The sequence below is a fragment of the Tenebrio molitor genome, chromosome 2 (genome assembly GCF_963966145.1).
Source record: "Tenebrio molitor chromosome 2, icTenMoli1.1, whole genome shotgun sequence".
NCBI lineage: Eukaryota > Metazoa > Arthropoda > Insecta > Coleoptera > Tenebrionidae > Tenebrio > Tenebrio molitor.
The window spans coordinates 2,698,181-2,714,673 of NC_091047.1; the positions used below are offsets into that span (position 1 = coordinate 2,698,181).

At 37.7% G+C, this 16,493-nt stretch overlaps 2 protein-coding genes and 1 long non-coding RNA gene across 4 annotated transcripts in view; 1 reads left to right on the forward strand and 2 right to left on the reverse strand.

Annotated features, from left to right (window-relative positions):
- Fpps (Farnesyl pyrophosphate synthase) overlaps positions 1-16,493 on the forward strand; it is a 31,811-nt gene that overhangs the window by 13,932 nt on the left and 1,386 nt on the right. Inside the window, exons 1-2 of one of the 2 annotated variants that reach the window (XM_069036974.1) lie at positions 8,539-8,791; positions 12,196-12,505. In XM_069036974.1, coding sequence (XP_068893075.1) covers positions 8,610-8,791; positions 12,196-12,505 — 492 coding nt within the window. In that variant the 5' untranslated portion in view covers positions 8,539-8,609. Of the gene's footprint in view, positions 1-8,538; positions 8,792-12,195; positions 12,506-16,493 lie in introns of those variants that run through there. The other variant, XM_069036975.1, reaches the window with a different exon arrangement.
- Positions 10,443-16,493, reverse strand: part of LOC138122711 (uncharacterized) — a 43,710-nt gene continuing 37,659 nt past the window's right edge. Inside the window, exon 9 of the long non-coding RNA XR_011156593.1 lies at positions 10,443-10,463. This is a non-coding gene — a long non-coding RNA (uncharacterized lncRNA). The remainder of the gene's footprint in view (positions 10,464-16,493) is intronic.
- Positions 14,783-16,469, reverse strand: Arr2 (arrestin 2). Its single transcript, XM_069036978.1, has one exon. It carries the CDS (start codon positions 16,322-16,324, stop codon positions 15,122-15,124), a length of 1,203 nt encoding a protein of 400 aa, XP_068893079.1. The 5' UTR covers positions 16,325-16,469; the 3' UTR covers positions 14,783-15,121.

A 16,493-nucleotide genomic window follows, 5' to 3' on the forward strand; every position in this document is an offset into this window, starting at 1 on the left:
ACGACGCTGTTTCAGGACTGTTTCAAAACTAACACTTCCAGGGACTTTGAGCAGCGAGTTTTTGGTGTGTGTAATTTTAAGAGACGTGTTCGTCCTGATTTATTTTATTACGAAATTACACAATTTTTCGCTGTATGGTTAGTTTTCCTTGCTTACAACAACACCTGTTGCGTGTTTCCATCTGCAAAAGAAGCAACATGTCCGTTTATAAAATTCATTTTTGGTGGGAAATTAATCGTAGAAAAATCACCCAATAAAGAGAAACCACACAATCGGGCAATTCTAGTTTTCTTGTATCTTCGAGTTTCACTTCTCTAAGAATGACTTGCGTTGATGTAGAAGGTAGAAAAATTCGAGAAGTGATTTCAGCAAGATGGAACTGCTAACCACACCGCGTCAAAAGCAAATTTTCGAATAATTTTGTGAAGAGATGCAATGGACTTGACGACTTTCAACTGGTTTCTAGAAGATCATAGAATCTTGGAAAATGTTAATAAACAAGTGTAACGGCGAAAATGGAAGGCATTTATGGAGTTTTTCATAAATACTGTAAAAAATTTCGAATTGATATTTTTAATTACATTATAAAAATAAATTGAGAACATTGATTACCAAGAAAATGCTTAATTAAAATTTTAATTTGTATTTAATCATGCATACATAAGATGCAGCCAGAGTAAAATGCGTCGGATGCCCTGTTGAAAATATTATGACAAAGTAATATCTGTAGATTCTAGATTGTCAATAGTAACAAGATAATGACTCGGTATTGATCTACACTTTTTAAAAATTTGTTTAGAACGGAAATAATAGATACGGCCTTTACATACTCCAGATTTAAACCTGACAGAAAATGTGTGGGATCATATCGATTAATTATATTAACTCAAAGCTCTTACATCATTTTAGAGTAGAGAGAAGCATGTTTAGAAAGTGATTGATTAATTTTCTGTTGATAAAGAACATGATTAGGTGTGTGCTGAAATGTTGCCGATGTTATTAGGACCAAAGATTGTTGCACTAAATACTATTGTAGTTATGTTTTACGTAGGTTCCACAAATAGTTTATGTGATGTAATGAAACTTTGAGGTATGTGGTTGATAAGAAAAGATTAGTGGGCATAAACGAAATTCTAATTTATTTCTGTGAATAACAGGAAATGAAAATTTTAATAGAGAAGAAAATGAGAGCCGTTTATGTGTCTAGCACTTACGGCCGGTTTCATAATGTATTTTAAAAGCGGTTTTAAATTTAAAACCACCTTTAACTAAAAATTGTGTTTCATATTCATTAAAGGCGTCTTTAAATCCTTAAAACCCCCTTTAACTTTAAAAGCTCGTTGTCGGCCTTTTATCTCGTTAAAGGTGGATTTAAATGGGGAACATAACCTCAATTACATGACAAGTGACATTTCGCTAGGCTAGTGCATTGCCACAAATTGCTGTTTTTTTTTTTGTGAATTAGTAGGTACTTACCGAATAATTAAATCAACATTTCGGAAACTTATAGGTATTCAGAAAATAAAGATATTCCATGAATTCATTAGTTTTTATTGCTCAATTGTTTTCTTGCTAATTCAATCTAAGTCTAATAGGTAACAGTTTTTTCCTTTCATGTTCTTCTCTTTCCTCTCTTCTCTTTAAGTGTAGGATCTTATTTTATACAAGTTTTGTTTTAGATTTATAAAATTGCTCCTTCACTTGAAAGGTTGGATTTGGCATTTTTGGTCCCAATCTTTTATTAATCGGATGTTTTAATTTGGCGCTGCTCCACTAGCAAAATGTAAAATGCAGAATGTAAACAAAAATTAAAATACCTACTCGAAATACAATTCAAAGTCCGAGGGAAACAGTTGCGAGTTACCAAAACTTTCAAACGTTTACTGTAAAATTCCCTAGAATTCCCTAGGAAAATGACTACGTACACACGGTGAATGATTCGTTTTCGAACTAATGCAAATTTTAACTAATGTTTCGATAGTCCGTGTTTATGAAATGCAGTCTCCTTTATTTTAGATTTAAAGTCGCATTTACCTTAAAGGCGCATTTTATTAAAGGAGTCTTTAGGGTCGGATTATGAAACCGGCCGTTATTTTGCTTACAAGCTTAATTGTGATTTTATTTGTTAAAAAAAATGTGGATATTGTCTCAAAACATTAATCAAGTTGAACACAAAAGACAAAAAGGTTTTTTTATTTATTTATTATTTATTTAAAAAATCCCCAAAAAGTAGAAAACATCCTGTTCTAGTTTAAATTACCCACTAAAGCATCTCTCGTTAACTGTAAATAATTCTCGAATGAAGTATTTTGATTTTTGTATTTCAAATTTACCACTCTTTCTGAGTTAGTTTAGAAACAAGATTTTAAAATTTCAACGCAGGAAAAGAAGTCACAAGGTGTCAAATCGGGCTATAAAAGGGGTATTCTAGTAATTTTTTTCCTGTGACCTTCAAAAATGCATTGCTTGCACGTCATACATCACGATTCCAAACACTGCTATCCTTAACGTTATTATTTTTTATCTGCATTTTGCATATTACGCGCATAGGCATGAGTCACTGGATAATGTCGTTGATATCACTTTTGGATTGCAGACGCCACAAATACATTTGTCTCTATCTATATGACCCCAACCATACTTTTACCACTTACCTCCTCCGAAAGAAATAGTTTTCATAATTTTTTATTTCCGATTCAGGGATAAGCGCCAGTTACTAAGCAAATATTTTTATCTGTTGTCTATTTAAACAAATCATTTTCCAGTCGCGATAGCTTAATTCATTTAATGTTCACAATCCTGCAGTATTTTTCACACAAACAACATTTAAGACCTCTGTTGACATATTTCCTTAGTTGGTAATAAATAATTAATATTAATTTTTTGACGGTCTCGCAGAACAAATACGTAATTTGTTGTAAACAATCAACAACTAAAATGTAAAAATAATATGTGCACGAGATTTGTCTTTGTTTATTTGTCACGCATTTAATTGCAATTAATTGGCATATTTTCGAAAATTAGCAATCAGTTGCACTCCGAAATTATCTTCTGAAGCCAAAAGCCTTCCTCGCCTCCCTTCTTCCACTTCACTTGGTTCCTTCCTTACAAGTCTATTTACTCAGCATAATAAATTCGCAACATCTGTTGCGTTTCTTTTAATCTCGAGTGAATTTTCTCGAAAGATGACGCTTCACATGTGGAGTAATGGCGAGATGTTTGTCCTTGACAATATTGATAACGTAAACAACATTCCTTTATCGTACATTTTTCATTGTTTCCTTCCTTTGATGGCAATTCTACTTGTTTGTAAAACTACTTCTCCAGCGTTGCGACACCGATGGTACCACTCTGACAATCAACCTGCGATTTTTATTTTTATTTTTATTTTATCACTTTGTACATACATTTGTCCTAATTGGTTTATCATCGCATTTTCAGTATCGAATTTTTAAAGCTGCACTCTGTTGCGTAATCGAGCGATTGCGGTAATTGTGCGATAAATCCATTAAAAAAGTTTGATCTGTGTCAAAAATTTTCCACGTTTTGGGGAACAATAAATTGATTTGGCTGCAGGTGATAAAAAAATTCGCTCGGGTACATTATCGGCTGTGATAAATTGTTGCGGAGGCGGGGACGGCGCCGGTTTTGCACGGGCAACAGCTGCAACGTAGTCTCTTTGACAAATCAGCAATAACACCTAGACCGAAAAATTATTTGCGCTCAGCACAGTACAGAAATTTAATCGATTTGATAATGATGGTGGTGGAACGGTACAGCAATTAAAAAAAAAGAAAGATAAATAGATCCGGCCTGGATACCGTGCCACCTTTTGTAATAATAAGAACAAGGAGTTGATGCAATAGTTTGTTAGGAGATAAGGATTTTTTAATAATTTTTCAATAAAAAATTCTATTTATCTAAACGATGTAAAATATTTCCTTATCGCTTATACCTACATATACTGGGTGCTTCTTGAACTACTATCATCGTTCCTCATATCGCATAATTGTCTCAAACTAATGATGACATTTTGTACCGTCACTGTAGACTAGTAGGTATGTTACAAAAAAGATTTTTTTCTATTGCAACACTCGGTATATTTGTCCATATTTTGGGTGGAGGAAATTTAATATCTCGTTTAATTTCACCTTAACATTTTGACCTTCTCAACATACAATATTTTGCAGTGATCAGCACGTGTATGGTGGCTGATGGGTATTTATAGAAAATTTAATAAAAAACTAAATAAAACACGTTGGTAACACTTATTTCCGAACATTTTTCCAAGCTTACGAATGGTTTTGTCGTGGAAATATGCACGAATCCCGAATGAAGTTTTTGGAATGGTAAAAAATTTCTGGGGATTTTTGTTGTTGCCATGGCGATGGCTGAATTTTCAAACAATTTCTACAAATTAAAAGATTACAGGAAAATTAGAGTAAAATACAATTTTCTTGTAATTTATAGTATTTTATTTCTGAATTTTCTACATTTGTACAAGAAAAACTGGAGCAAGAAAAGAAGACTTGAAAAAATTACAAACAATTTTAATTTAATTTTTTTATGATCTACCTTGTTTGTTAATAAAATGCAGATAAATAGGACGAGAAAGGGGATTAAGACCCCATCGAAAGGATGATGCGGCTAGGCCTACGTGAGTAGACGCAGGTAGTGCTCTAGAAGAATTAATGGACTTTGTGGTTGACATGATGAAGAAATAAGATTTTATTTCTATTTACCATTTTACTAAGTATCCACATTTTACTTACTTTGTACATTTCTTGAAATAAATTAGAAAAAAGAAACTGGAGATAGTCAAGCCTTGATTTATTAAATCAATTAGAATGATTAACTTTATTTACACTCGGACACTCAAAAAAAAAACAGAAATAGTAATTTATATAACGACGTTAAAACGGTACTTTTTTTTTTTAATTGCCATTCCCGTTTTTAGCCATACGGCTTTTTAGGGTACCTTTCGGTCGGCCATTTTTTCCATTCCAATTTCCTTTGCCTTCTCAGGTGATGCGACGGGGCTCCGGGGCACTTTCCCCGGCCACCCACGCCCATTCCACCTCACATTCACAGACATACACAACAACATATTTTTTGTTATACATAATTAACGATTAACTTACTCAACTTTGTTTTCCTAACAACAAAATGTTGTCACTTTGATATTTTTGATAAACCAAATCGAAAAATCAAAGTTGCACAGTTTTTGAGATAATGTATGTGAGACGCATGTTCTACTTTTCATTTATTTTATATTTTCATGTATAATATACCAAGGGACAGATATATTGCCGGAAATTTTTTCGAGCAGTCCTCACACACGAGTATTTGTAGCAAGAAAATTACACGAGGGCGCCGGCCCGAGGGTAATTTTGAGCGACAAACAGGAGTGTTGGACTGCAAGAAAAAATTTCTGGCAATATATATCTGTCCCGAGGTATATTCGGAAGAGAATCGCCCGAAAAAACGTTTCCCTGGGTAAATTATATCGGAAATTTTCCCTAGGGAAAATTTCCGCTTAATTAAATTGTGATTGGTTGCTATTCAAATAATTCGGATTTGTGATTTGTCAATATAAATCATGTGACATTTGAGGACGATTCTCAGTGGAATTAAAATCTATTCACACTACCTTTGACTTTATAATACAGATGTCCCCAAAAAAAAAGACGAGTCCATAACTCCCTTATTTATCGGAGGATTTTAATTATATATACACCAAATTAAATGGTTTTTAATAGGCTACAAAACGGCTTAATAAATTGACGTATAGTTCCAAGGGCTTCAAGACTAAACTGTCAAAATTTTTTTTTTCAAATGGGATTACATACTTTTTTTTAGTAATTCTGATAGAGATTTTAATTCTAAAAACAACAATGTATCACAAGTATAACTTGACATAAAAAAAAATAACACTAACTTTTGAAACAAATGACGAGCACCAAGCGAAAAGCTATCAAAATGCATTGCGTTACAATGTAATAACCAAATTAAGGTAGTTAGAAAAACAAATGACAAATAATAATATGTGGGATTGCGCAGATATGCCCCCAATGTTTAGCGCAAAATGGAGCATAGACCATAGTAGCGTTATTTTATATTTTTTTTGTGAATTTTTGGTATTTAAGTGTATACTTGTGATACACTGTTATTTTCAGAATAAAAATCTCTATCAGAATTACTAAAAAAAATATGTAATCCCATTTGAAAAATTTTTTTTTGACAGTTTACCCTTGAAGTCCATGGGGCTATACTTGAATTTATTAGGCCATTTTGTAGCCTATTAACAATCATTTAATTTGGTGTGCAGGTAATTAAAATCTTCCGGTAAATAACGGAGTTATGGACTCGTCTTCTTTTTTGGGGACACCCTGTATAAAATCAAAGTTTGGCATGGGAGGCCATGATTTATTTTTTTTAATGTTGGACACACTGTCTGATTTGCATCACTAAAGCGCCTAACATGCGGACCTATCAAAATGAACATAACACGTTGCTAAATTTCCCGTGATGTATTCTTCTATTACAAACTAGTAAAACTGACAACAATGCACTAGACACTAGAGATTAACGCTGTTTATAATCTCAAATTTAGAGTAACATAACCTAATCCAACAGACAGCTTTACTACAAAATTAAATGCAAAATTTCCATGACCTCCCATTATGCCAAAACAACGTGAATGCATTTTATATGTGCCTGTTCAAGATCAAGACAATTTGATTTTTAGGTCTAAAATTAATAAATTTTATAATTATTACAATCTGATGGAAATGGTGCCTTTCGATATTAAAATGGAATGTTATACTTTTTTAAAAAGAAGGATGACAAAGCGATTTCATACGAATATGATGAATTTTTAAATGTGTTAATAAAAGCTGGTCCATTTGATTTTAGTACTTTCAATGCGTGTGTTTTATTCTCGATCTAGTGATCTAGAACAAGTAGAACAGTTTAACCAATAAAACGTTTTGTAGGTATATGAGAGTGGATATGACCAAGACAAGTTGGCGCTGAAATTTAAATATTAAAAAAGAGAAAAAAAAAATACCCCGTGATCATAACAACCTTTAACAAATTAATTGTGACGATGAGTCCCTTTGTGCCATCTTGCATTTCAATCAAAATACCACATTACTGATTTTAATAATTATGAAAAGTATTAATTTTGTGTCTAAAAAATAATTTAATTATGAATCATCAAAAATTAAAGCCTTTTTATGACTTCAAACTGCTACTGTCAAACGACTCAAACGTATTTACTTTGTCACAACAGTTTACTAAGCATGACGCAATAAAAATTGCAATTTTTCACACATCGCGCTATCACGACATGTTGATTACACAAGAACAAAAATTAATTGATTTTTAATCACATTTCTAACCTGTACCGAACAAAAACGAATCTGAGCAAGGAGCCGTAACCGTATGACAGTTATTATGTAAATGTTAATTTCACAGTTGCCTCTACTGCAATCTTGAAAAAACTTTCAATTTGTTGCTAAGCAATCTGCTACAAACGTGTTTTACAAACTCTCCAGAACTGCACCATTCACAGTTGCAGCAATATCAAATCTGACACTAACGCAACCAGCGGTCCCCAAATTTTTGGGTCAGTGGTACTTCAAATTTGTAATTATGCAAGTGAGATCCTATCTATAGACAAAATGATTATTTCAATCGCACGCTGCCCCACTGATAACACGAAACCAGTTCTGGTGACAGTTGCGAAAATGTCAATTGTGATATTTGACACAACTAACCGTCTTCAAATTTGTTATCCCGGCATCTTGATTGTGGCAGTTGCATCAGCGGCACTCAAAGGTGTGTTGTTTATAGATCGTCGATTGTCGCGTCAAAATACCATGATAGTAAATGTCAGTCGCCTCTACTGCGACCAGGAAAACTTTTGGACATTTGTCGCTATGCGACAATTCATTGGAAATTAACATTTTTTCCAAATTTCAGAGTGTCAACGTTGACATTTAACACAATCAGCAGTCCCCAAATTTGTTATCCTGCCATCTTGATTGTCGCAGTTGTCGGTACATCAAGGTGTGTTGTTTGTCGATCGTCGATTGTCGCGCAAAATAGTTTTGTTAGTGAGTCGCAATTTCACAGTCGCCTCCGCTGCGATCAGGAAAACTTTTGGATGTTCGTTGCTAAGCGACAGTTTGTCAGAAATATTTTTTCCAAATTCCAAAACGTCAATCTTGACATTTGACAGAAGCAGCAGTCCTGCAATTTGTCTTCGACAGCGATTTCAGCGGCGATGCTCAGAAACGCGTTACGCAAGCGAGTCCTCGTCGAGTTTTCCTTGAGGGTGTCGCAAGCGCCCCATTTCGATCGAAACTGAAAAAGCGCTCCTCCGCCGTGTGACTCCGTGCACGTACCACCCGGCCCCCACAGAAGACAGACGGTCATTCCCTACCCACGTGGTCTCACGCACTCGTGCAAGAGCGAGAGCCGGCGCTCCTATCGCTTGTTTTCTCCTCATCTCTGTCTTCCCCGTTTATATTGGAAGCGCACCTTCTTGCAAAACAGTCTCGTCGAAACCGTCGTCGAGTGTCGTATCTCCAGTGAAGTGCATCATGTTCCCCTCGATCAGGTCGATCAATCGCACCAGCCGCGAATTGCTGAGAGAATGCAGGAGACAGATCAGCAAAACATCAACGGCGACCAACAGCGACGCCATAACACGCCAACAAGCCACAGAGCTCAACCAAAACACGCCGAACAAATGGATGCGAATGAACAGGCACAACAACAACAGGTAAGAAATTTACGAAATTTGCCCCGGGAGGTCGTTGACACGTCTTCGATCCAGCTGGAGACTTCAACATGTGGCTACGTGACTGCGAGCGCGTCGCACGCGGAGCCCTTCGTTGACCTCTTTTTCGATCTTCGTTTGTTTACGGCGACCCAGAAATGGCAGTTGTGACCTTCAGAGTGACCGGCGTTTTGCGACGTTGTTTACCATCGCGGCCGGCGTGGCTAGGAACCAAAACAAGTTACACAGAGGTGTTACAGATTCACGCGTTACGTAACAACTTTCTCCCAGGTGTTACAGATTCACGAGTTACACCAAGGTGTTACAGATGCACCAGTTTTACCAAAGTGTTACAGATTCACGAGTTATACCAAGGTGTTACAGATTGACGAGTTATACCAAGGTGTTACAGATTTCCGAGTTACACGCGTTACGTAACAACGCCTTAATTGTTGTTGACAGTGTTCGACAATTAATTGGTGTTGTCCGACCGGGACTGATGAAAACATGACACGCGTGACATTTTACAATTAAAGTGCAAATGTCACTTTCAATCTGAGTCAAGTTCGGACGTGACGCCGACTCATCACAGTTCCCGGAACGAAAAATTCGCGATTATTCAGGTGCATATGGGCGATTGTTTTATCGCCACTTCGGTTTATTGTTGCATTGTTGAGTTATTCTTAGAAGTAATTATTTGCGCGATGCACCGGTTGCATTGCATTCGAGCGTATCGATTTCGACGTCTCGTACCTGATGATCGCCTAGGCGAGGCTCGAAACGTGCTCGTCAACTTGAAAAACTGAGGTCGAGGTGAAATTACAGGTTTTAATGTGAACGAGGAATGTAATTGGTGCGTTTTGTGTGATTCTTTTTGATCATCATGTAGTAAAAGGGAGTGGATTGTTTATCAATAATTTCATATTTATCATTTTATCGCTAAGTAAATAAACATTCACGGTTTACACGAGTTATGCGTAAAACACGATTTTGATGTTTGTCATTGAAGTTATGTAACGTCACAAGTTGTAAATGCAAACTGGGGTGCATAATTATTCTGCAAGTGTGATCAGGTAATTTATTAGAGACAATTTATTTAATTTTAAAAGACCATCTTGATTTTCTTGAAATGAAGAATTGTTTGAGTTCTCAAAGATTCTGTCTTTTGCTAGAGAAAGTGTATGTGCAAAGTGATTTTCCCAATAAGTGCAAATTATCATTGACAATCTTTATTGGACTCAAGGTGGAATACAGCAGCATTTTTATAACTCGTACTAATTGTATACTGATCATCCATGCCACCTAGATCTACCGATTTCACACCGCTTGACATTTTGTGGTGACGGCATTTAAAAAAACGCCCCTTACTCTCAACGTAGGCACAGGAGATCTTAATATCAATCAAATAGAAAAAGTTCTTTTATGCAGTATCGATTTTTTTTAAATCAACTACCGCGGATCGGAAAGTTTGGGAACCTCTGCTTACAGCATTAATCCGTTACAAATGGTCTACGATGTTGTATACAAGTCTTCGGTTTCTCTGGAATCGATGTAATCTTATTTTTTACATGGAGCACTCTCCAGTTTTTTTATTTCTTCATTTTCTTCATTATTCGATTGATAAATAAAAAAACTAGTTTTTAGATATTTGTGTCTTGTGGATTGCGATCTTCACCTAAAATACCAAACATACATTCGTAAAAAAAATTATGTATAGTGAATTCCAAAAACTTCCGAACTATCAAAATTCCGTCAAGTTGTCACACTGATATTGACAAAGCTGTTCTAGTACTTTTCAATGTACTTGGTTGACCACCCTGTAGCAATACAAACCCCGCCAAATTTTTATGACACAGTGTCAATTACAATTTGTCAACGATGGGAAAAAAGTGGAAAAACAAAAGATAACTACTTAAAGCCAAAGAAAAGCAAGCAATTGACTGTTCTACTGAGATTTTCTGGTCTTTCTATTCAATGTTTCATATCTTTTTTAAATTTAAACAACCCAACAACAGCCAAAATCAATTTTCATGTGACCGAAATTTGACAGAAACATCCAAATCATACATAACCTCACAAAAAATAAAGCATGGTACATTTTCAATCAAAAGTTGTGTTTCAACTTTCAGCGTGGTACATTGCGAATAGTAAATTTTCACAAATTGTGACACTTGACAGCACGGATGTTTTTCGAATCCACTATATTATGTGAGTGATTATAGAAACATGCGTCAGAATCTAACTGCCAACATAAAATTATAAAAGTGTTTGTTAACGACTTGGAATATTAACATTTTCTGTCATTACAGTAATTAAATATTTAGTCTGGAAAATATATGAACAACTTTTCATAAATCATTATTAGATTTTTGTAAAATTGCGTTGACGTCAAGCACGCCAGATTTATTTTAATTTATAAGATAATAACGGTCTATTTCACTCCCAAGGCCTACCAAATTTTCTGCAAATCAATTAAATCAAGATGGCTTTGACGCTTTGCAAGAAAAAATATGTAAACATTAAAAAAACGCGATTTAGGCGGAAATGGCAGTGGTTTTTGTAACCATAAATGTCTTTGAAGGCAAGTATACAAAATCATGTCAGCTTAATTGTCAGTTAAGCGTGCGGTACAGTCACAAAAAGTGTTTAATAGAGCAAAATTATAATAAATACTGGTTTCAGTTGCGTCAAAAATTGGTTTTAATTTTTTAGCCGACGGCTAGTTTGTGTACACGGTTTTGAAAGAAAAGAGCACGATGGACTGTGGGAATTGAACGTACAGACATGTACATCTGACACGTGCACATGTACATAGGCTAATTAGTTTGGATTATTGTAGAGCCGGTAGACTCAAGTGTTAAGCTTACTTTTAATGAGTCAAGGATTGTGATAATTGTGTTTAAAAAAAAAACAAGATGTTATCAGTCAGATAAGACCGAAATTAGAAAGATTGCGATTACGAAATGTCACGTGAGATTTGTTCGATCCGGAAACGCTCGAAAATCGGTGCAGACCGATGATTGATTTTTTTCCCCCACAGAAAAATCGTCTGACATTGAAATTTAACTGTATCGGACGACCTTGCTCTCACAAAGACCAAAACCGAAAAATAGTTTTCCCGTTTCGGGTGCACAATCGACGTTCCGTCAAAGAGCGGAAGTTCAACGTCCCGCGATCCTTCTGTGCGGCGCAACCGCATCATTATCGTGTCTTGTTAATTGAGGCATTGTTGAAATCACTCTAGTTATCGGAATAATGATACCGTTAGGCACGATTTAATTCGACATCAATCGGACGAATTAGCGACGGTGAATTAGCACGTCGACGTGCGATATTCAGTCTGGACGCATTGTCCTGACAGGAAGAAAACAAACAAGCGGATGAGTCACTCGTTTCCATTGTTGCAGGGCCCTGTCCACCATCCAGACCAAAGCTAAACCCCAGCCGGGGGCGTACAACCTCGTCACTAAAGACGAGAGTCGCGAATTCATGGCCGTCTTTCCGGACATAGTCCGGGATCTGACCGACGCCGGGAGGCAGACGGACATTCCGGAGGTGACGAAGAGGTACGCCAAAGTGCTGCACTACAACGTGCCCAACGGCAAGAAGAACAGGGGGCTGGCGACGGTCGTCTCATACAAGATGCTGGAGAAGGAGGAGAATCTCACCCCCGAGACCATCAGGCTGGCCAACATAATGGGGTGGTGCGTCGAACTAGTAAGTATGAAGTGGTGGTATTTCCAAATTTGGAAGTTTCCAGTTTGATCCCAAAACTGGAAATTCCCGTTTTGAGGGGATCCACCCTTGAACTTGAACCAGATCGGAGACGGTTACGGAACTTTCCATTTTTGGCACAACTAATCGACCCATTGTGTTCGCAACTTTTGCAATTCTTTTACTCCTCCAAGAACCTAATTTGCAACGCTCTCACCGCTCGCCACAATTGATGGTTTCAGCTTGGAAAAACAATTGCGTAACACTTGAGCCCAGTTCTGGTTGCGTTATCTCCTCGAGCCTCGTCTTGATTGTTTAACTATTTACAGAACTGTATTAGCTATTCGTGCCACTAAAAATAGACTCGCCACAATGAATAATGCATAAGTAAATACTTGGACAAACACGCTTTTGTATTTTGCTAATCTCGTACTGAATAGAATTGTGAGCAGAGATTTTTTAAGAGTGGTTCAAGTGGGGTTATCACAGATTTTCTTGCCCGTGTCGGTTGTTACTATAGCTACAAGAGTTATCGCTTTTCGTATCAGGGAAATGCGAAAACGTAAAGGTTTGTCACCTTTGACATTAACGGATCACGCCGGCGTTTCGTGTTATTTTTTAATTGGAAGAACAGGCACGTGGACTCTGTTTTCATTCGTTAATTGGAGCGCAAATATTTCGCAGCGATGCCGTCACCAATAAAGTGCACTTCCTGGGATAATTGGGCTTGGTAAAAATGTCGATCTGGAGGTTCGGTGCTGGTTTTCGTACGATTTGGGCTCTTATCAGTTCAGCCTTGAACCTGCACCTGTAAAATTATTTTTAGAGAAAGCAGGTTTAGTGCAAATTGGATGCAGAAATAAAATCTGTTGATAGCAAAGATCCGCCACCTGTTGCTGGATGAAGGAAAACATTCCTATAATCCCGTATACAATTTGATTGGTAAATGTTTAATATTCATAGGGATTAATGTGGAGTAGGAATGCAATAAAAATTTATTCTTCCATTTTGGCGTTTTCTTTTACTTTTGACAATCTTATCAAGAAAAAAAGAGAAAGAATGAACTGTCACTTGTCAGTTGTGACATTTAGGTGAAGTTTATTCAGAAAAGAAATTTCGCGAAATGTGAACAGCAGAATCATATTTTCTAAATTGGAACGAACAAAATGGTGGCATCGAGTTAATACGATTTGTATAAGAATCCAAATTTTACAGCGTTGCCACATGTGGGGATATCTGGACAGACTGAATGGAATTTTTTCGTATTGCAAGTTGATAGGAATTATTTTCTTTTATTGTATTTTTTATTGCCGGAGATTATGAAACAGACGACATAAAAGATGCAAATTATAGCACCTTTGGAACTCAAGTATCGAGCGTTCAAACATTTTCGAGGTCAAATGGTTTTCTTTCTCTATTGCAACGAAATGTTTTTAGCTGCTATGTTTTGACATTTCCTTCAGGTACATAACCTCACTTAGATCATTATACAGCACTAAGAACAAGGAAAACCCTCTAAAAAAGAACTGTATTTGCAAATTTTTTGAACACTCTTTCTTTTTCAATTTATTTTTACTGTGTAGTTATCTGTTATTAAAAGCGAGAATAAATATGTGTTACGAGCGTTAAAATATCTTCCTAGATTAGATACATTTTACTTTTATGGTGCCTCGTTATGAACTAAAATTCTGTCCTAAGCTGTCTACTGCCAGGTGTAAAAATAATATTATTTTAACGTCCGTCAAAAAAAGTTTTTTCATTCGTTTGCGTTCATAGAATATGTGATTTTTGAATCGGTCAAGAGGCGTTAAAAAAAGTGCCATGGCGGTTCATTTTTGCACGCATTTTGCGTTAAAAAAATGCCGTGGCGAGTCATTTTTTAAGGCAATTACATATAAAAAATTGTATTCATAATTAGTAGTTTTTTTAACGAGTTCGTATGTAAATTGGGATTTTTTGGCATAAGTAGGCCACTTTAAAAAGCAAGTAAAACGAACGTTTTAAAGATGCACGGGTTCACACAGGAGAAAATTTTCAAATTTTGAATGTCGAAAAAATTGTTATCTAAACTTACGGGCGCCAAAATTTTTTGTATGCAACTCGTTAGTAAAGTATCTTTTTTGTACTCTGCAGATTTGCGCACTCACTGCGCTCGTGCGGCAATTTTTCCTTCTCGTAAAAAAAGTATTACTTTACTCACTTGTTGCATAAGTAACTATTACTGGAGCTATACATTTTTAAAGATTCCAAATTTGTTTTCTTTCTTAAAATTGACACTCGTTATTTCAACATTTTTATTTTTTTGCATGCATTTACAATGACTAAATGACTAAATCTATAAGTACAGCGTTACACAGAAATCGCCTATACAGCAGTCACAAGAAAACTAGATTAATTATGTATAACCGTCCAGTCCAGTTTTTTCTTGGTCCTGGAACCTGTACGGGTTGTTCGAGTGTCATTAAAATCAAGCTTTACCATAACTAAATAAACAAGAAAATATTCAACCGAACAAAGCTGCACCACTTCTGGCAGAACCACCAACAAAAGGAAGTTGCTTAAGCGCTATTTTTTGTTTTTGTTTTTTTGTGTTTTGCTATTTTTTTGGTGATTTTCCGTTTATTCGATTCCGTCCTTGCTGAGGCGGAACCTGGCGAAGTCCTCGAAGACGATGTTGTCGTCGTCGTCGTTCTCGTACGAGTTTCCGTAGCGACTCTTCTCCATCGAGCGCATCTTCTTGAAGGTCATGGGTTTCTCCTTGTCGAAAGCTCCAGGTGCAGGGTTGAGGAGTTTGAGGGGCACGTCGGTGACGAGCTCCCCGCCGAGGGTGCCGCAGTTCAGCTTGACCCTCAGCGAGTAGGAGATGACGATACCGATGGCGTCTATGGGGCACTTGCCTTCGGGGACCAGAGTCGAGCTGGCGAGGTTGGCGTCGTCGTCGCGGAGGCGGCCGTCGAGGGCCACCCCGCGGCGGTCTTTGTTGGTGGAGGCGAGCGGCACCAGGTAGACGGTTTTGGTGAAGCTGGTCCCGGGGGTGATGGGGCAGCCCTCGCGGGTCTCCAAGCTCGCCACGTACTTGGAGAACTGCGCGTTGACCATCGTCACTTCGCAGTGCTGCACCGCGTAGACCTTCATGTTTCGGACGGCTTTGCGGGAGTTGTTGCTGATGGTGATGCTGGCACCGATCTGCTCGCCGTGGTAGTAGATCTCGCGGTCGAGGGTCACCTCGAGGTTGATCTTGCCGGTGGAGAAGGTGAAGCCTTTGGAGACGATGGAGCTAGGAAGTCGGGTCACAGCTCTGGGGCGCGACATAATCTGGAGCTTCTTGATGGCGAGGGTGACGGTGCTGCGCTTGTGGCCTTTGTCCTCCTCGTTGGCCGCTACGTAGATCTTCAGGTAGTACTCGACGCCCAGAGGCTTGCCTTGGTCGTCTTCGCCGGGTTGGAGGGTGACGGAGCTGGGGGCCATCTCCGGGAAGCGGAAAATGAAGGGGTAGGCCACCGCTCCCATCTTCTTGGTCAGTTTCTCTTGCACGGAGGTCAGATCGGGGGACTTCTTCGGAGGGACGATCTGGTCGTAGGCGATCACCATCTCCTTGCTGAACTTCACCCCCATGACCTCGTCCTCCTCGCGACCGTAGCGGTAGGTGGTGACCACCTGACCGTACACTTTGCGGCCCTGCAGGTAGCCATCCTCGACGACCACGACGCCATCGATGGGGTCGACGTGGTCCAAGTGGTCGATGAAGTCGCGCTTGCTTAAGTAGACGGTGACTTTACCATTAGGTGTGGTCTTCTTGAATACTTTTACGGCAACAACCATTTGTTTCGAACTGACGAGAGTGTTTCGATTGGTACTTCCACCAGAAGTGGCGACAAAGTATCCCGGCCCCTCTTTATACCCCAGCGTGGGGCTTCCCTAATCCATTTAGATTAATAAGATTGACTCGAGTCTTGTACGACTTCTACAAAGAATATTTTTTTCTTTACAG

What these genes read in the sequence shown, in the direction of transcription:
- Arr2 (XM_069036978.1), bottom strand. Translation starts at nt 16,324, where the DNA reads ATGGTTGTTGCCGTAAAAGTATTCAAGAAGACCACACCTAATGGTAAA.